Source organism: Mirounga leonina, unplaced genomic scaffold (assembly GCF_011800145.1).
Source record: "Mirounga leonina isolate KUSES-001 unplaced genomic scaffold, KU_Mleo_1.0 Mir_91, whole genome shotgun sequence".
NCBI lineage: Eukaryota > Metazoa > Chordata > Mammalia > Carnivora > Phocidae > Mirounga > Mirounga leonina.
Window position 1 is genome coordinate 25,825,381 of NW_023270839.1, and position 21,989 is coordinate 25,847,369.

General features: G+C 37.8%; 1 protein-coding gene across 1 annotated transcript in view; it reads right to left on the reverse strand.

Moving 5' to 3' along the window:
* Positions 1–6,302: 6,302 nt before the first annotated feature.
* ATP8B4 (ATPase phospholipid transporting 8B4 (putative)) overlaps positions 6,303–21,989 on the reverse strand; it is a 265,650-nt gene continuing 249,963 nt past the window's right edge. The window contains exons 26-28 of the mRNA XM_034994445.1: positions 13,206–13,344; positions 10,163–10,293; positions 6,303–8,502 (exon numbers count right to left, since the gene is read on the reverse strand). Of these exons, the coding sequence (XP_034850336.1) occupies positions 8,221–8,502; positions 10,163–10,293; positions 13,206–13,344 (552 nt within the window). The 3' untranslated portion in view covers positions 6,303–8,220. The remainder of the gene's footprint in view (positions 8,503–10,162; positions 10,294–13,205; positions 13,345–21,989) is intronic.

The window sequence follows — 21,989 nt, forward strand, 5'->3', positions numbered from 1 at the left end:
AACATTCCATCCTAAAATAGCAGAATACACATTCTTCTCAAGTGCACATGGAGCATTCTCCAAAATAGATCACATATTAGGCCACAAAATAAGTCTCAGGAAACTAAGAAATGTCAAAGTCATGCCATGAATCTTTTCTGACTGCACATTATGAAACTAGAAATCAACCACAAAAAGTCTGGAAAAAAACACAGATACGTAGAGGTTAAATAACATGTTACTAAACAATGAATCGGGTCAACCAAGAAATCAAAGAGGAAATCAAAATGGTCCGAAATCTTTGGTCCAAAAGCAGTCCTAAGAGGCAAGTATATACCTTAAGAAGCAAGAAAAATCTCAAACCACCTAAACTTAAGCCCAAGGGAGCTAGTAAAAGAAGAGCAAACAAAACCCCAAACCAGTAAAAGGCAGGAAACAGTAAAAGAGAAGAAATAAATGAAATAGATGCGGCACCTGGGTGGCTCAGTTGGTTAAGCATCTGCCTTCAGGTCAGGATCCTGGGGTCCTGGGATGGAGCCCCACATCAAGCCCTGCGTCGGGCTTCCTGTTCCGCAGGGTGTCTGCTTGTCCCTCTGCCTCTGCTCCTCCCCTGCTCATGCTCTCACTCTCTCTCTCTCTCTCTCAAGTAAATAAATAAAATCTTAAAAAAAAAAATGTAATAGAAACTATAAAAACAACAAAACAATAGATCAGTGAAACCAAGAGGTGGTTCTCTGAAAAGATCAACAGAATTGATAAACCTTTGGCCAGGCTCAAAAAGAGAGAGAGAACTTAAACAAAATCAGAAATGAAAGAGGAGAAATAACAATGGACACCACACATAAAAATATTATGAAAAATTATATGCCAACAAATCAGACAATCCAGAAGGCATGGATAAATTCCTAGAAACATATAACCTCCCAATCCTGAATCAGGAAGAAATATAAAACTTGAACAGACTGGTTTCCAGCAATGAAATTAAATCAGTAATCAAACAACTCCAAAAAAAACACAAAAGTTCAGGACCAGACAGCTCCAAAGATGAATTCTATCAAACATTTAAAGAAGCATTAATACCTGTTCTTCTCAAACTATTCCCCCAAAAAAGTAAAGGCAATCTTTCAAATTTATTCTATGAGGTCAGCATTACCTTGATACTGAAACCAGATAAAGACACTACAAAAAAAGAGAACTACACAATACCTCTGATGAGCATAGATGCAAATATCCTCAAAATATTAGCAAACCAAATCCAACAATACATTTAAAAAACAATTGATCAAGTGGGATTTATTCCTGGGATGCAAAGGGTTCAGTATTCACAAATCAATGTGACACACTGCATCACAAGAGAAAGGATGAAAACCATAGGATCATTTCAATAGAGGCAGAAAAAGCAATTGACAACATCCATTAATAATAATAATAAAAAAAAAACCTCAACAAAGTAGGTTTAGAGGGAACATACTTCAACATAATAAAGGCCATCTATGAAAAATCCACAGCTAACATCATACTCAATGGTGAAAAACTGAGAGCTTTTGCCCTAAGATCAGGAACAAGACAAGGATGTCCACTATCACGTTTTTTTCAACACAGTATTGCAAGTCCTAGCCACAGCAGTCAGACAACAAAAAAGAAAAGGCATCCAAAATGGTAAAGAGGAAGTAAAACTTCCACAATTTGCAGATAGCATGCTATATATAGAAAACCCTAAAGATTCTGCCAAAAAAAAAACCTACTAGAACTGATAAATGAAGTTAGTAAAGTCATAGGATACAAAATCAATGTATAGAAATCTGTTGCGGGCGCCGGGGTGGCTCAGTTGGTTAAGCAACTGCCTTCGGCTCAGGTCATGATCCTGGAGTCCCTGGATCGAGTCCCGCATCGGGCTCCCTGCTCGGCAGGGAGTCTGCTTCTCCCTCTGACCCTCCCGACCCTCCCCCCTCTCATGCTCTCTCTCTCTCAGTCTCTCTCTCTCAAATAAATAAATAAAATCTTTAAAAAAAAAATCTGTTGCATTGGTATGTACTAAAAATGAAGCAACAGAAAGAGAAATTAACAGTCCCATTTACAATTGCACCAAACATAATAAAGTACCTAGGAATAAATTTAATAGGTGAAAGACCTGTACTCTGAAAACTATAAAATGCAGATGAAAGAAATTAAAGAAGATCCAAAGAAATGGAAAGACATTCCATGCTCATGGGTTGGAAGAACAAATATTGTTAAAATGTCCATACTACTCAAAGCAATCTACAGATTTTATGCAATCCCTATCAAAATACAACTGCATTTTTCACAGAACTAGAACAAACAATCCTTAAATTTGTATGGAACCACAAAAGACCCCAAAGAGCCAAAACAATCTTGAAAAACACCCAGTCACTGGGGAGGGTATGTGCTCTGGTAAGCGCTGTGAATTGTGCAAGACTATTGAATCTCAGATCTGTACCTCTGAAACAAATAATGCAATATATGTTAAGAAAAAAAAAAATAAGGTAGCAGGAGGGGAAGAATGAAGGGGGGGGGCACATCGGAGGGGTAGACGAACCATGAGAGACGATGGACTCTGAAAAACAAACTGAGGGTTCTAGAGGGGAGGGGGGGGTGGGAGGATGGTTTAGCCTGGTGATGGGTAATGAGGAGGGCACATTCTGCATGGAGCACTGGGTGTTATGCACAAACAATGAATCATGGAACACTTCATCTAAAACTAATGATGTAATGTATGGGGATTAACATAACAATAAAAAAATTTAAAAAAAAGAAAAGAAAAACAAAATGGGAGGTATCACAATCCCAGATTTCAAGATATACTACAAATCTGTAGTAATAAAAACAGTATGATTCTGGAACAAATATAGACTCACAGATCAATGGAACACAATAGAGAGCCCAGAAATAAACCCATGATTACATGGTCAATTAATCAACAAAGGAGGCAAGATTATGCAAAGGGGGAACTACAGTCTCTTCAACACATGGTTTTGGGAAAACTGGACAGTCACATGCAAAAAAAAATGAAACTAGACCACTTTCTCATACCATACACAAAAATAAACTCAAAATGGATCAAGGACCTAAATGTAAGACCTGCCTGAAACCATAAAAATCCTAGAAGAGAGCAGAGGAAGTAATTTTTCTGACATCAGCTGTGGTGACATTTTTCTAGATAGGTCTACTGAAACAATTTCAACAAAAGCAAAAAAAAATTAATGGGACTATATTAAAATAAAAAGCTTCTGCACAGCAAAGGAAATAATAACTAAGATCCTACTGAAAGGGAGAAGGTATCTACAAATGGCATATTGGATAAAGAGTTACTATCCAAAATTATAATATAAAAAATTTATACAACTCAACACCCAAAAAACAAATAATCCAATTTAAAAATGAGCAGAAGACATACAGAGACATTTCTCCAAAGAAGACTATTGATGTCCAGCAGACACATGAAAAGATGCTCAACATCACTTATCATCAGGGAAATGCAAATCAAAGCTACAGTAAGATAGCACCTCACACCTCTCGGAACACTACATCAAAAACTAATGATGTGGGCGCCTGGGTGGCTCAGATGGTTAAGCGTCTGCCTTCGGCTCAGGTCATGATCTCAGGGTCCTGGGATCGAGTCCCACATCGGGCTCCCGGCTCAGCGGGGAGCCTGCTTCTCCCTCTGCCTTTCTCTCTCGCTCTGTCTCTCATGAATAAAAAAAAAAAAAAAAAAAAACCAAAAACTAATGATGTACTGTATGGTGACTAACATAACATAATAAAATTAAATTAAAAAAAAAAAGAATGGCTAAAATCAAAAACACAAGAAACAAGTGTTGGCAAGGATGGGGAGGAAAAGCAACCCTCTTGCACTGTTGGTGGGAATGCAAATTGGTGCAGCCACTGTGGAAAACACTATGGAATTTCCTCAAAAATTTAAAAATACAACTACCCTACAATTCAGTAATTGCACTACTGGGTATTTACCTGAAAAATATAAAAACATTAATTCAAAGGGATATATACACTCCTATGTTTACACCAGCATTATTTCAAATAGCCAAATTATAGAAGCAGCCCAAGTGTCCATTAGTACATGAATGGATAAAGAAGATGTGGTGTATACACACACACACACACACACACACAGAGGAATATTACCCACCTATAAAAAGAATGAAATCTTGCCATTTGCAACAGTATGGATGGAGCTAGAGAGTAGAATGCTAAGTGAAATAAGTCAGAGAAAGACAAATACCGTATAATTTCACTCATATGTGAAATATTATTCAGCCATAAAAAAGAACAAAATCTTGCCATTTTCAACAACATGGATGGAGCTAGAGGGTAAAATGTTAAGTGAAATAAGTCAGAGAAAGGACAAACACCATATGATTTCACTAATATGTGGAATTTCTGAAACAATCCAACAAAGAAAAAAAAAGACAAACAATAAAACAGACTCCTAATTACAGAAACAAACTGATGGTTACCAGAGGGGAGGTGGGGGGGGGGATGGGTGAAATAGGTGAAGGGGACTAAGAGTACACTTATCAGGATGAACACTGAGTAATGTATAGAATTGCTGAGTCACTATATTGTACACCTGAAACTAATATAACACTGAATGTTAACTATACCGCAATTAAAATAATAAGGAAAACAAAACAAAACAAAACAAAACATCCCAAAGAACCATAAACGTCCTGACCACCTCACCTCATTTTTTGTAAGGCTCAAAATATCCAGTTTGTGTAAATATACAGACTGGTACATAAAGTGAAACATTTCAGATGGTGCATAAACTGAAAAGTTCCCCATAACTATGAAGGAAAGTACTCAAGCTCTGTTGTTTTACTTCGAATCCTAAGGAAGCAGAGGCCCAAAGAATCCCCTCTAGGCCCAGGGACAAGGTAGAGAGGACCTTAAAATGGCCCTCTTCTTACTGGGCATGAGTATTTTACCTTGTTTCTCTATACCTTTGATATTTAAAGTGGCAGAGAGGAAAAGTGAGTGTGGGTATAAGATCTTAGTGAATCCTTAGCAAGAAACTGAGTGTGTTCAACTGACCCAGACAAAACACAACTATAGTGTTTAGCACCTCTGTGGTAAACTGACAGAGACCTGGAGACATTAGGACTCCCGGGGCTGTTCTAGAGAAACACGAACCAGCACAAGACCCAAGCCTTGCACTCAAGAGAGCATCCAGCCTAGTCTCTCTTCTCTCTTTCCAATTAAAAACACTTGCAAATACACTGTGGGCAGGACTGGCAAGAACAGCTCACATAGTGGGTGAATGAGAAAAGGTCTTTGTGACCATACTGCCCAATTTGTCCATTGATGGATTGGGACACTAAGGCCTGGGGAAGTCAGGTGGAGTCAGGGAGGCTCCGCCTCACATAAATCAGTGGTATTACTGTGAGAAGCCAGAATTCCTGGCCCCCTTTCAGATAAAATTTTCTTGGTCTCACACCAACTATGAAGGAGGTTTTAGTATTCACTTCTCAATCTCAAATACAATCTATTTTTTTTCTTTAAGGAATTAAATTTATTTTTCAAAAAGTCGTTATCACCTTAAGAGGGATATAACTGGACACCATCCTGTTCTCCTTTCCTCCCTCCTTCCCTTCACACCTTTCTTGCTCTCTTGCTTTATGGCTCTTGTTTTCTTCAACCCTCTCTCTTCTTTCCTTCGTAGGTATGTATACCTGTAGGCAAAGGAGAGACACAAAGATAGCAGATCTAAGTCAAGGAAGTATGATTTGCAATGGCCTCTAAGACCTCGAAACTTGGGACTGAGACTTTAAAACACAAGGTTACCAACTTCAGTCCTGAATCTACAAAGTTGTTTTGTTTTTTTTTTTTTCAAATAATCTGATAATATTTATGTAAAATTAAAATTTTATTATTCCCCAGTGCACCACCATCATTCCCTACCCGTCAGGCTCTTTATCTTCAGGTTCGAAGTAATCTCTGGCACTTGGAATTGAATGATCTCGTAATGGGTGTGGCAGCTTATTTGGACCCCATGGGGCCAAAGTAAACTGATATGTGTTTCTCTCAAAATCATCCCACATTATCTTTTTTTAAACAGCCTTATTTAATTTGAATTGAACTTGCAAACTCGCAAACATGGTCTCTCCCATTCCTCACACAGCGGTCCAATCAGTTCATTTGATTCTTGACTCTGATCCTAGGAATGATATGCATTTTCCTCAGGCATGTAAAGGAGAGGGGGAAAAAAAAAAAATCAGTTGACCAATGTGACAAACAATCTCCCCCGTGAGTTCCCAATAAAGAATACACACAACACCAAACACCAATAGTGCCAAAACATTTATTAAAGGTTTTCAAATCTTTCAAAAATGTTACAAAAAGCAAGCAAACACAGTGAAACTAATGACAAGTTTGACACTGAAAACTAGTATCTGGGTAAGTCCATGCAGGCATGTGTGGAAAAGGAATACCTTAGTATTTACTATGATTAAAACACTGTATTAGGGTCTTTCACATATACCTCATTTGATCCCATTCAGAAAAATTATCCCAGACTAGGAAAGTATGACCAAAAACCACCCCCCAAAACAAAACAAAAAACAAAAATATAAAGAAAAAAGGGATTGTGTCATCTATTAATATCATGCTAGCCTATTATCCATCAAACGCACCCAAGGGCCGTCTGACTCTCTTGGGAAAGATAACTTTGAGTAATAATTCAACAGAGACCAGATTAGGTGCCTTGTCAAGTTGGAGGTTGACTTACAGAAAATTGATAAAGCATGATGATGTTTTATTTGCACTTTCTGATAGAGAAATTTACCTCCAGGGTGATAATTTTATTTCTTTGTAGGATGCTAACCAGTTTTAATGTCTTACTTTGCAATCTCATTTCATCAAGGTCTTTCCTACTGATTAAATCCCCATTCTTCACATTCTCTTCAAATTGCTGTTATTCTGATGATGAGTTAAATGTAACTCCATTCATATGAGAATTATGGTTTCAATGATTTAAGAATTTGTGCTTTGATAATCCTCAAACAACCACATGAGGTAGGTAGTATATCCTCATTTACAGAGGAAGAAAGTGAGTCTCAGAGGAGGCACATTACCTGCCCAAGGTTATAGAGGTAAGAAGTAATAGAGGTGGAGTCTGAACACAAATCTGCCTGAATTCTTTTACAGGAACTAAACTGCTGATTCACATGTGGACTGGAAATCTCTACTCGAACATCTCCAGAAAACTAACTTTATCTACATATGTTTATGTTTGAATTATAAACATGACAGCTAAATATCAAAAGCAACTATGAAAGACTTAAGCCTGAGTATTTAAATAGTAATTGAAGAGGTTGTTTAAACTTTTTAAAATTGGAAATATTGAGCGTATTTACCCATACACTATTTGGAATATTATCATTAAAGTGTGAAACCCCAATGCTATGCTGGTTTCATTAATGGTTCTGGATGATGCAGGGTAAGTTACTACTGAGGTTGTTATAAAAGTCATTGGAAAGTGTTTGGAATACTTCATAGAGAACTTCTCTTGGACATTTCATGTACATATCCCTGAGAGCTTTGTGAATACGTTTGACCAAATTCCTAGCTTATCCCACTGTTAAGATGCTCCAACCTACTTTGTCTTTAGACCAGCAAAAAAAAAAATGAGGAACACCAACATGTTTTTCTATTCTTCAGGCCATGAAGGTGATGTGTTGTCCTGGGTAATAACACAGGTATGTAGATATCAAGACTAGAGAGTCACAAGCTGCTCTTAGTCTGAAAGCACCATAATATATGTTGTACATCTTAAAAATGTATCTTGGGAAAAGTTGATCTTACATGTGTTTACCTGTCAACAAGCATGCTTTTCACAGCTGGGATGTATACCTTCCGAATGCACTCTTTTATCCACTTGAAGATCCATTCAATGTATATGCAGATTTACAAGTTTTTCTCCATAAATAAGATTCTCAAGTTTAGGTCAGTTGGTATCTAGGTTGATGAAAACTTCTGCTTGTATTGTGAGGCCCTTGCCCAGCAAATCACAACTTAGACAGTGACCATCTGGCCTGGTTTCCCATACAGTGTACCCCTATTTTGTGGGCACTGGCAGCTGTCTGCCACAGATTCAAATTAAGTGAGGCAATCTGTCCCACCCCAGCCCCTGATCCCAAACTTTGGAGCTGAATTTCAGCTTTAGTTGAAGTGAAAAGTCACTATGTGGTTCAAATTCATCTTGACTCACAGTTTCACTGTTTTATCCTGGCTAAAGCTGCTCACTGTGTCTGTGGTTTTCTTATAGAAATTTTCAATCCAGCTAGTGCTATTATACAGTGTCTTTTCCAGCCCTGATGTTAGGGGTGGATTTTTAGCTCGCATATTTTTTCCAGATGTGATAAGCTCTCCATAGCCCTCTTGGTGAGCAAAAGCATATCCAGATCTTCTTGAGCTTGACCTGCGAGTCTGAGGCCTTCGGCTACGTAAGGGCCTTGTCTTCTTTTGAGCCTTTTGCCTCTGACGGATCTGAAGAGGAAGGAGACAGAGTGAGATGATGCCTCCAAATGACAGATTCCAGGCCCTGGGCCACTCTATGAAGAGAAAGCTCTTTCAGTAGAAACATCAGCAATAACAAAATACTCACCTTCATTGTAAAAGGAAGCATTTCACACACACACACACACACACACACACAAGATTTTCCACCCAAAAGATTACACTGGGCACTGGTCAGTTTTTATTACCACCAAGAGACTATTAAATAAGAAGTGTTAAGACAAGTTCCATTACTGTGTCCTTCTTATATATCCATCTTAAATTAATAGGAACATACTTTTGTACAGAAGGCTTTTCCAACATCCAAACACAGTCAGTATAACCATCTATAGTCCCATTTCCCCAAAATAGGCCTTTTCCCTCTCAAAGGAAATTCTCACGATCCAATAGTCGTTAGTAACTGGACCAAGAGAAAATTTAGAAAATGAGAGTCAGAAATTCCCAACTCTTGTGGTAGGTCAGTATATCATGAGATTTTGAGGGTTTTGATTTCCTTTGGATTTTTTTTTTTTTTTTTTTTGCAGCCTTTTGAAGAATTCAACATCATTTGGGTGGGTTTCCAATATTTCATTTCCCTGTAAAGATGAGGAGTAAAATATCCAATGTTTGGTGTAAGCCGCCTTGTTCTCTAAACTGGCTGATCTCTTAGATTCCGACTTTAACGGTAGAAAGCCGTTAAAAGCAGAAGACCATGATCTGACTACGTACTGAAAGAAATGAGCATCATCTTCTTTCCTTCAGCTCATCCATCATTTTCTGGGTTTACATCAGAATGATCTCACGGAGCCAAAAGGAAAGGACAGATCTAACAGGGGAACCTATGAATCATTTCAGAAGGAATCTTCACATGCTTTGCCCTCAGAATGTGGAGGATATCCTGGTAAGGGAAGTTCTGCCTCAGTTCCTCTCAGTATCATTGGCCTGGTCACTCACTCCACCAGTGTTTGCCCCTTCTCATGATGCCACCACAAATGTGCATCTCCCCTTTCTTCTCCTTTTTTCTATCTGGGTCCTGACATAACTTGACATTGTCTTGCTTCTACTACTCTTCTCATGAAATACTGGCTGTTAATCCCTTGGTTTAAGGATTTCTACAATCTGTTCTATTTTCCTTTCAACTTTATATTTTTCCATCCATTCATCATGTTGCTGTTCCCTTTCTTAATCTGTTCAGAAGGTAGCATCTCCTTATGTTTCTGAATCTGCTACCATACTTCTACAAAAACTGAGTCCCTTCACCTCATACCTTGCTTGTCTCCCTTTTACTCTATCCTCTACTTGCCCACATGTCAGTAACTTTCCTTATAGTTTGCCTTTGCCTTAGAATAGTTGTCCAAAATGCTGCCAGCTTCTTTTTTTAAAGTCAACTTTTAGAAATGCCCAACTTAACTTGTAATTCATGACTCCCCACCCACATTTAGTCTAGACATTTCTCTTCATTAACATTCACAAAGCTACTAAATTCAGATGTGGGCAGTTCCATCTACTGTTATGTGATCATGTATACCTATGGGTGTTTCCAGTGGGAAGTTCATTAGCCCTTTCCCGGGCTTAGAAATCAGGCAGAGAAGGACATGATTCCAAGAGCCAAGAATCAGCCCTTCAAGTACTTATCAGCACTGCAACATACCTGGTCACTCAGGGTTGGGCATAAATCCATCTTCAAAAATCTGACTACCACCACAGGCACAACTGATGCCACTGTTGTTAAGAGAATAACAAGCCAGATGCACTTCTGGGTCAAAGAATGTTGTGCATTTCCTATTATTAAGGAAAAATATACATAATTATACAAAATATACTGAATTATTGAATAAATAGGCTCCTTGTCTATTCCCATAAGGTCTTTTTTGAAATGGTGAGGTTTGGGCTACCTAGGGAGAACCACTAGGTGTCTTCCACGGTATATAGTATATTCAGAGGTGATGAGAAGGCAAGAGGGGTATGATCACCACCCTTGGGAACTACTTCATGGCCCAATCACTTGGAGATAGCCAATCAGAGCCAAGTGCTCTCTCATCTAGACTCAGTCCAGCTTCACTCATGAGGTAGAATTCTCTCATGGAGCCTCAAGATCCCTTGACTACAAAGCAGCCATTATTTTTAAAAGGCACATTTGCTCTTACAGACTCTTGAATAAAACTGCCAAATCAAAACTCTACAACATATGTCTGGGGTGCAGGTACAATCTCAATACCTTTGGTGACTGGAGAGCTTTACCTAATATAGGGCCAACCTTTACAATTCAGGCAGCAGCCTCAGAAAACCTGCCTCAAAGGGACTTGCTGATTTCTCTGATATTCACTGGGTTATGAAGAACTCAAGACTCCAAGGAGATCAGAGATGCTCTTGGGTTTGTGAAAAGAGCATTCCTCTCACTGGCAGGCTGCTAATGCAGCCATCCAACACGCTAGTGCAATACTGTGGTGAAACTCACTCCCAAGCCTGAAGCCAGTTTCCTTACTTTATACTCACACCTCATATACTGGAATGTTTGCTTAAACAAAACAATAATGGTCAGTTAAGCAGACAAATTCTACAGGAACATGTCAACCCTGTTTATATCACCAAAATAAACTTTTGTCCCTGTTGGTTGTCTAGGGATTTGCCACAATACCTCCAATTATCTACATCCCCTCTCCCAAAGCTAAAGTGTTAACACCATTTGAATGTGTTTTGGGTATGAGGGCTTGGCTACTGATTGGTATGTCTGTATTTTCTGGCTTTGGAGGATAGAATCTGCCCACCAAGAGCAGTAGATTACAGTTGCCTGGGCAGAAACAAACTTGATTCAATAAATTAAATGTCTCTTTGAGCTCCCTGAAGCTTAGTACCCCCAGGCATGGCTGGGAAAACAAGCTTCACTTTAAAACCACACTCCTGCTTGCTGCTGGCTACTAAGGAAAATTTTTTTTTCTTAAACCCCAGTGTTGATCTAACTTTTGAGAATTCTCATTGGAGCTCAGTAATTAATTCCTGGAATGGCATGTGCTTAGCTGGAGAGAGTGGTCCCCACACAAACTACTTTCTCCAGTTGAGGCATTCCAGGCTCATTATGCGTGCTAAAATGCTCTTAGTATTAGAAATCTTCTCATCAATGCACTGAACTTTCAGATTTGGCAACCAAAAGGAAAAAAAAAAAAAAAGAAGAAGAAGAAAGGAAGAAAATAAAAAGAAAAAATAAAGGAAAAAAAAAACCCTAGAAATAGTTAAAGGTCTTTCATAATATGCTTATTCTTATTCATCACCATCATGTTTCTACATAGTTGCAATCTTTTGGAAAACAAAATATTAATATTACATATAAGTGAGAATGGTGCAATTTAAAGATTTCCATGTACATGCAAAGCAAGGCAAAAGATGGAGAACAACATTATTAAGTATATGTGTATTTAATTGGAATTATACTTTCAGGTGTCTTTGCATCAGTGGAAATGTATAACCCTACAGTTGCTCTTATTTTGCATTCTACATGAACCAATTTCCTAAGGATTATTTTTCTGGATTTCTTAGACTGAATTCCTTAACTAGTGGATGCAAATCTCAGTCTCACCTGATTAAGTCTCACCTGATTAAGGTTGACACTGTGCATCTCTCTTTTCCGGTTTGTTGGGACAAACTGAGAAACATCACTGTTACCAACTTATCTCACACAGATTAGAGATTTCAAAACTTCTGAGAAAGTATATTAATAGCCTCATTGTGTAGTAAAGCTCAGTGGCCCTCTGGGAATCATTTTGAAATGTGGAACACAATGGTGGTACAGTCCATAGATAAACCAGATGTACGCTCTTTGTAGTATTACAGAATCTCAGGGTTTTAAGGTATTTTTGGAATTCCTGTGCTACCCATCTGCTGTTCAAATCATTCTGCAGTGTTCCCAACCAGTAATCAAGACACATTTGCTTGAATCATCACCTTCATCATCTTCATCATCACCATCATCATGGTTACCACTTACTAAAAAAGTACGATGTACCAGGCTCCATGCTAAGCATTTCATATGCATTGTCTCATGTAACCCTCACATTTCCTATGAAAATAGAAACTATTAATATCTCCAGTTTATAATTTAAGACATCAAGGCATGAAAATAAAAAGAAATCTGCCCAAGGTCACCCAGCATTTAAGTGGCAGAGCTAACACCTGAGCCCTGGCTGTCTAACTACAGAGGCTACTCTTTGTGCCTCTTATGGACTAATGTCCAGCAATTCTTAGACTGCTCTAAATTATACATCATTTCTTTCCTATCTAAATGCAAGTAAGTTCTACAGGTGCACTTTGGCAGTGATAGTGGTGATAATGTGGGATAAAAGGAAGAACCTAAGATTTCTTTCTCTTCGCTCTATTATACATGTTTTTTACAGACCTTCAGGTAGCCCTGATATATGTGTTATGCCTCTTGTTTGCAAAGGGACTATCTATTACATCTGGGCTGTTGGGACCTTATAAGCAGCTATCACAGTGATTCTTCTATATCTGTCAGGGACAGCAGAAACTAATCTTTTGGAACTCTTCTCAAGCCTGAAAGCCTGCAGATGCCTGGCTCCCTCCATTCCTAGAGAAAAGATTATTAGTCATCCTTAGTCCCACCCAACACAGAAAATAAATTACAAAGACAAATAAATGACAGCATGACACTAGGCTCCCATAGATAATAGGACTCAACTTACCAACAAATGGAAACTGGTTTGGGAAGATGCCAAAGATGCCATTACTGTGCATTGTAAATAAAATGGAGAAATAAGTGGCAACGCTGCCCCAGATGAAGACATGATTAATGACAGTCCAGTAACTGGTATCCAAGGCTATCTGTAAATGAAGTCAAATGCCAAGGGGAGGTCTTTGAGGATTAAAAGAGTATCATTTTACTGAGTGATGTTTTCCCAGAACTGCTCTGTGAAGAGATGGTTGCACCTATCTAACAACCACAGGCACTCTTATTTTCTGCACAGCACTGGGAACTGACCTGACATTTCTGGTAGACAACTGACTTCAGAACTTATATCTGAAAGTCTTTATAGCTGCCAAGGTTGAATCAAAATCAGGAGATAAAATGTTAATCTTCTTTTATGTGAGAAATAAGAAAACAGAATGATTTCTAATTTCAAAGTTACTTTCCAAATTGCTCTTAAAGCATTTCTGTTGAAAAAAAAAAAAAAAATCTTCAGTAGTGAGCCACGGCAACATTTTATAATCTGTACATAAGTTTTCACATGACTATTTTACATAGGCATACTCTGTTTTACATCAATATTCTAACTCATTTTGCTGATGCTTTTTCTTAAATTATTTAATTAATAACAAAGAAAATCCTTAATCCTCTTTTGTCGTAAAATTCAGAAGCGAGGATTCATGGTGACCTGGGAGCATGTTCACAAGCTCTTCTCTCTTCCAATAACTTGTTGTGGCAACACAGCTAAAAAGGGCCTGCTATCAGGGAAGCAAGGATACCACTGGCAAATATGAACCCTGAGTTTTCAGAGAAAAACAAGTAGGTTCTGGCAACATTATTTGCATCTCTGAGACCCCAAGTGGTCCAAGTGAAGGTTTGCATTTCTAGCAGAGTCTGCTTCAAGACCACAGATTTCTCACCTGTCTGAGGGGGTCCTACTCACACAGTAAATAGACACTTCCTCTTCCCACTTGAAGTTTACTGTTTTTTAAAATCTTGCCCCACTAAAAAAATTTTGGCAGTCTTGAATATAAACTGCAGGGGTTATAACAGGACAGCTTTTTTCTCTCAAGAGCACTGAGAACAGAGAGCCCTGCCATCCATCCTCAGCAAAGAGATGCTAGTGTTCCAGCTCATTTGGCTGCCAAGACATTAGGCCAAAATCTTCAACGGTACCTTCCAACCTGTCAATTCATCACCATCAAGAGACACCAATAGCCTGACCTGCGTGGGTATGAGTAGAAAAATCACAACCAATTAAAGAGGATTCAACTGAAAAAAGAGAGAGAAAAAGGAAAAAAAAAAAAAGAAGAACAGGTGGCTCCTATTGAGGCAGAACTAATGGAAAAGACAGACAAGCACGATAACCAAAAAAAATGTAATGAGAATTCTTAACGGGATGAAATTAGATCACAGAAAAAAAAAATTCTGGAAGAAAAAAAACATTATTTCTGAATTTAAAAATTAAATAGAGAAACCAAATAGGAATAGTCACTGATGAGAACTGAATTAATATTCTGGAAAAAACAAATGGAAATAATATCTCACAACACAGAGCAAAAAACTTGAAGAAATGGAAACCATGTGCAAAAAGATATGAGACATGGATGGCAAATCCATAGATTACAGATCCTTGGGCCTAACATACAAATAATGGCATCTTAGAGAAAAAGAAAGAAGTAACAATCAAAGAAATGACAGAAGAAAACTGCTCTGCTATTGTGAACAAATAGCAAGATTTTCAGATTGAGAGGGCACTCTAAACTCCTAGGAAAATTAAAGAAGTTCCATTCTAGTGACATTTGTGAAGCCCCAAGACAAAGAACACAGACTTCCAGATAGAGAATATATTACTTAGGAAGGAAAGAGAATCAAGCTAATATCAAACTGCTACACTAAAACTGGGTATAGTGGAACAACATTTACAAAGTACGTAAAGTAAAAGTCTCTGACTCAAGAATCTCATGCCCATCCAATGTATCATTTAAGTGTAAAGAAAAAAAAAAAAAGCTTTGAGCTCAAAAGTATAACATCTATGTCCCCTTCTGAAGAAATTACTCAAGGAAATTGCTGCAAATAAAAATTCAGTTAGGACAAAGACTTCAAAAGAGTGGAAGAAAAGAACATAAAAATGGTGGTGAGCAATGATTCTTACAATGTATAGTTGGCTCTAAATGAGTAATAATGTGAAGATGAGCTATAGTATTAACTTAGAAAAAATCTGCAATGGTCAAAACATATGTTAAAGGAGCATTTAATAACAGAATGAAACTACAATTCTAGATTACTTACAAGAGGGGAGTAGGAGCAGGGAGGGAGTAGGAGCAGGGAGGGAGAAATAAGTATATACATTTCCAAAACTATTTAATTTGGAAGTGGACAAGGGAAGGTGTGAACAAGATAGTGAAACAATTGGCGAAGGATATAGTTATTATTTAATTTTGGTATATCAATATGGAAATAGAGATTTAAATGACTATGAAAATGGGAGAAATCACTAGTAAAATGGGAATATAATAGTAAAACTTATAAATTATGACAAATAAGATATTTAAAAATCATGTTGCCTCTGAGTATGTAAAGGAAAAAATGGAAATAAAGAATTTAAAGTAATCATAAAGTAACATGAAAGGAGCAAGATAAAATATATAAGTTACTACAATAAAAACGAGTAGTTTAACTCCCTTATCAAAGGAGAAAACCCAAAAGAATAAGAAAGCAATGAAAATTAAAAGATGGGCCTGGATTATATATCAGGTATATGCAGGCTCAGAAAAGCAACAGAAGTAAAACTAATATAAAAAAATGAAATTTAATTAAGAACATTTTATCATAAAAAAGGTAAAAGCTATAAAGAACAAATAACAATCAAGAACCATTACATTGCAAATAACATAGCCTCAAATTATATAAGGTAAAATCTCCTTGAAGTACAAGAACTTGAAAAGAATCGTAATCACAAGGAAAAATTTTAATACACTTCTCTCGATATCTGACAAGCATGGTGGTTCTCTGGAAATCTGTGGCTGACCTGGCATCCAGACCCCAGGTGATCATAGCCAAGCTGTTAAGAGGTAGTAATCATGTTTTCACTACAACAATGCAGCCATATGGCTGGGTGTTGCTCCCAGAGGTGCTATGCTTGGCTGTGGTTCTCCCTGGTTCATTTGCCCTCCTGAAGATTCTGGAGCTACCTAATAGTTTTTAATAAATCTTTTGTCTGCAACTATAATCCTTTTTGGAAAGTAATATAGCAATATTAATGAAACTTAAAATGCACATACTCTCTGACCTAGTAACGAAAAAAACAAGATACCATTCTTCATCCATCATCTCGTAAAAGTTGGTTCTCATTCCAGAAATTTCATTTCTAGGAATTTATCTGTCCGTACATAAAATTTATATACTAGTATATGCATTGTAGCATTGTTTCAATAACAGCAACAACAAAAGAAACACCCTGAATGTCTATCAATAGAGGGCTGATGAATAAATTATTATATATCCATATTGTGAAATTCTGTGCAGCTCTTAAAAAGTATAAGATAGATCTGACTGTGTTGGTTTGGAAAGCTGTTCAGAGTATCTTGTTAAGTAAGAAAAGCATATTACAGAATAATATGCTAGCTATGCTGCCTTTTTCTTGAATACATATGTGTGTGTCCCAAAGCAAAGAAAAAATATGGAAGGAGTTAAGCTACGGTAATCGTAACAGTAGTTAACCAGGGGAATATGAGGAAGAAAAAGAAGTGGTTCATTTTATTTTAAACACTTCTATAGTGTTTGAAATGTTAAAAGGAGCATTATATAATTCAAATAACCAAAAAAAACCCTGATATTAAAAAAAAAAAAATAGAGACTGCTAAAGTTTGGCCTATAGCATCAGGACACATTAAGATTTATAACTGTAATTATAGACCATGGAAATTTCATGGGGGTTGTTACCCCAATGGCAAGTCAAGCTTAGACAGCGAGGAAAGGATATTAATGCCGCTGTCAGAGTGAGCTTATTCACAAAACTCCTGAAACTTATTATTCTATATATTAAAGACAGAAGTTTCTGATTGAAGCCAAAATTGTGGAGTTTTCATGGCTATAAACATTATGAGCTCAGGTCTGAGAATTCTATGGTAAAGCAGACATTTTCAGGGCTTCTGAGAAATAAAAGTAAGTGGAAGACTAAACGACAGTAACTGGGAATCTACATTGCTCAAGTTGAAGTTTTCATGTTGGAAGAGGACCTGTGTGTTTATCATCTATTAACGGTCTCTCTCCCACTTTACTCAAGGGTGGTACTGGTGTCCTAGGTATCCCCTTGTGGAAGACAGAGGTGGACCACGAGTTCTCTGTAGCATCCCACTTCTCCCTATAAAGAAAGGAGGTCCACATGGACTTGGAGTTGGGGACCTGAGATCAGATCTGTGTTCAAATGCTGGCCTGCCACTTTCTGTGTGATTTGAACTCTAACAAGTCTATTTTCTTATCTATAGTAACAGTATTTATGTTTCAGAGGACGGGGAAGAGGATTAAATGAGAGAATGGGATTATCTGAGAAATAATTCATTTGCATAGTGAATGTTCACTTAATGGGAGCCGTTGTTGCTCTGAAAATCAGAAGCCCTGACAAAGGCGAGTGGGCCAAGTTTGCTTTCAGTAACTCCAAACTCTCCTCTTTATTCTTCCAGAGATTCTCTTTTCTCCAAACCCCAGTGCTTCTGCTTTAGGACTGCTTGCTTTTCTTTCTCTCTTTTCTTTTTTCTTTCTTTTCTCTTTTCTTTCTCTTCCTTCCTTCCTCCCTCCCCCCTCCTCTTCCTCTTCCTTCTTCTATACAGACAAGGAAGTATCTGATATCTTCCTTTATGTTCAATCTAATCTTTGTTCTCATATATCCTGATAATTTGCATTTTAACCAGCCTTACTGTAGAATAAAAGACTTTGCCCCAGACAGCACTGGAGTCAGAGAGGTCTGGGTTCCAACCCTGGATCTGGGACTCACTTTGTGACCTCAGGCAAGTCACTTAACCTCTCTGAGCTTCATCCGTAAAAGGGGACAATACCACCTACTGAACAGTGGCACTGAGAGGATTAAGCCTAATTCATGACACCACTCATAGTAGTGATGAGGACACATGTTTCTGAAGGCTTCCACCAAGGAAAGGCCTGCTTTGGTAAGGGATAAGATGGGCATGTGACTAAAACAGGACGGACAGCTGGGTACCTCAACCGAATTCTTCTCACTTCCTTTGCTCAACTCTCATCTCTCTCTTCATACCTTTCTGCCCTTACATCCACTCAACAAAAACTGGTTTGTGTCTGACACTTCAGTTTAAGTTGGAGTACAGCAGTAAACAAAGCATGCCTTGGAAACTGGTGTCCATTCTCACTCACACCTCCTCTGCTTCCAGACCTCCATCTCCAGCCTGGATCTCTCCTACCTTGTTCTCTTGCCAAAATGTCCTCAATCTCCTGGCTGTTTCAGGACCCTCCAGCACTCAGAATTAGTGGCAGAGGGTATGGGTGAGGGCAGAGAGAAATCAGGTGGAGTAGAAATCTATGGGACAGGAGTATGTGGGTAAGATCGAGAGGACATCAGCTTGTACATGGCAAGAAGGGCACAGCCACCACGTGGCGAGACCCAGCCCCTCATCTGTACAGCTCTGTGTGTGCATTACTGCCTCCCAAGTGTGCCTAACTACCTGTAGCCCAGTAATAATTGTGTTGTAGGAAATGCTCGCCCCGTGTATTTCATGGAACACTCACAAATGCCTTTATTAAAAATCACTGATTCAGAAAATAAGACTACTGGATCCTACTCCTAAACCTGCAATGCAGTCAGTGTGTGGTCTTGGGCAAATCTTGGGCCCCAGTTTGATATATCAACTTTAAATTATACTGTTATGGTTTTAACATATGACAGCCAATTCTTTGAAATTCTGCTAAGAAATGGAGCTTAATTCTCCCCTTGAAGGACTGGGCTGGATTTAGTGACTCACTTCTAATGAATAGAGTATGAAAAGGGAAACATAGTTTACAATGGAGAAACCTGAAAAACATCATCTTAACAAGTAACCAAGGTCACCGTCACCAGTAATAAGTCATGCTGATATCACACACTCCCTGACAGGATGTGACAAGAAGGTATATTACCTTTTTGTGATTCTTCCCCCAAATCCCCAATCTCAGTCTATTCCTAAGAAAACATCAGACAAATCCAGAAACATTCTACAAAATACCTGACCACTGTTATTCAAAAGTGTCAAATCCATGAAAGACAAGGAAAGACTATAGAAAGCTCACTGCAGGAGACTAAGGAGACATTACAAGCATATGCAATGTAGGATCCCTGGAACTGAAAAAGGTAATGGAGAAACTGAGGAAATCTGAAACAAGTCTGTAGTTCAGTTAATAGTATTGTAACAATGCTAATTTCATAGTGTTGACAATTGCACAGCGGTTATATAAGATGGTAATGCTAATGTTACAGAAAAGCTAGTTGGGCAGAACCATGGTTGCCCTTGAGGAGATAGAAGGCAGAGAAAGGATCTTGGTGAGACACATGGCCAATTAGGCCTAAATCAAATAGACCCAGATAGGCCCACCCATAACATCTCAAATGGGGGACCAATGGTTACTTTGGGTCCTAAGGAAGAATCCCCTCTGAGGAAGTACGGGTATCATTCTTATAAAACCATGATATCAAAGGTAAGAAATTTTGAATGGTTTATTTTGAAAAATCCAAAAGATAGAACGTAAAATTCTGTCTTTTTTTGTGAATAAACAATGTTTTTAAAATAAAACTGTTTCTGTGGTCTCTCAATTTGTGAAAAAGGAGAAACATAACTACGACATCCAACAAGAACTGTGTACTTTATGGGGAAAAGAGCTTCTAAATCTAAAATCAATATAAAAACACAGGACTGGCCTTGCTATGATAGCATATAAGAAAATAAATTATGGACAAGGAAAAAGATATATATATATATATCTCAAGCTTTTTTTTAATTAAAAAGATAACGTTAACCAAAAATTGTAGAATTGATTATAAAAAAGTTTTACTAAACCTGCAATGCCTCTCATATCTTTTCCAGGTAATTTTTTTTATCCTTACTTATATAGCAGATGATTTTAATGACAGTTTGAAGAATATTTCCCATTTGCTTTTTACTTTAGATATTGGCTTTTTATCTCAGTTACTACCTTTCAAATGATCCCTCGGAGTACCAGTTAACAAGCCTGACCTGGTGAATAAGCTGTTACCACTAAAGAGATGTCCCACAACTGTCCTCCCCATCAGGAGGAGAATCCAGAGAACTGGAAATGTGCCCTCATGGCAAGGAGTAGATCACCTAATTCTCTCGGCTAGAAATATAACAGTATACCCAGAGTCTGCTCAGTGATCAAAAGGCAACAAAACAAAACAGGTTGGAGTGTCCAGTATAACGGCAAGAACTATAAGATCGAACAACAGCTTTTTATAAGGTGATACACACCTTGTCCCAGTAATAGACTATCATAATGAACGTCTTAGCTATGCAAGATGCTTCCAAGTCACTCCATTAGTTCCCTCTCTGCCACAGAATTGAACCTAGGGGAACTAGACATGGAGGGTTTGCAAAGCAACAGCATGCTTTATTTAGTTGTAAGAGAGACAAACAGAACTTTTTTTTTTTAATCTTTTTTTTAACGATTTTTTTTTTTTTTTTTGAGAGAGAGAGAGTACAAGCAGGTGGAATAGAAGGGAGAGGGAGAAGCAGGCTCCCTGCAGAGTAAGGAGCCTGATACGGGACTCGATCCCAGGACCCTGGGATCATGACCTGAACCAAAGGCAGTCGCTTAACCAACTGAGCCCCCCAGGCACCCCAAACAGAACTTTCTGAGTGGAGAAATCTAGTTCTGTTTTTGGATGCTACCTGTCTGATTCTGAATTATGAACTCCCAAGATGTCAAGTGTTAGATGGCTTTGGTATAGATTTCATAATACTCACTTAGATGGACCAAGGAATGGAAGAAATGTCCTTTAAAAGCAATATGTTTACATTTGGTTCATTTACCATAATGTTTATTTTTGAATCACGAAGAGAAAGTCTGGGATTTAATGAGATTCTTTGTTGGAAATGAGCAGCTAATATTTGTAAAAAAAAGATTGTTTATAGGATAGAAAAAGGACTGACCAAAGGCAATTTAAACCCTAAAAATCAAGTCCTTGACTGACATCTGCTCCTTGAAAAAAAAAAGAAAACAAAAGAAAAAACAGGTCACACTGCCTACTGTATCTATCCAGAGGTATAAATTTTAATGAATAGGAAAGCTTTTGTGAACTCTAACTCAGTATCGAATGGTTTTGTCTACCATTTGCATTAAAAAGGAAATAGAAACACTCAAAAAGCCCACTGAGGTCAGTGGATCATCAAAAATCATCCCTATCACAAAAGCTTCTCTGAATTTAAGGTTCAGATATGCCAAAATATAACACTGAACCTCTTGAATAATTTCACAGATATGTATTACCAAATAAATTTTAAATCTCACTTTAAAGCCTGGAAGTTATTACGTGATAGAAATCATGGGAAAGTTTCTCTCTGCTATTATTGGAAAACTTTTCTTTTCCAAACCCAAAAAGAAGCAGTAGTATAATCATTTCTCTTTACATACTACACTCAACCCCAAGAAGTAATTAATTGTGAGGTTTCTACTAACACAGAGGTTATAGACACTGAATGCAAACCTCCCACATCTGGTCATTTACATTAAAGCTTTCTGTTTTCATCTCAAAATGTGTAGT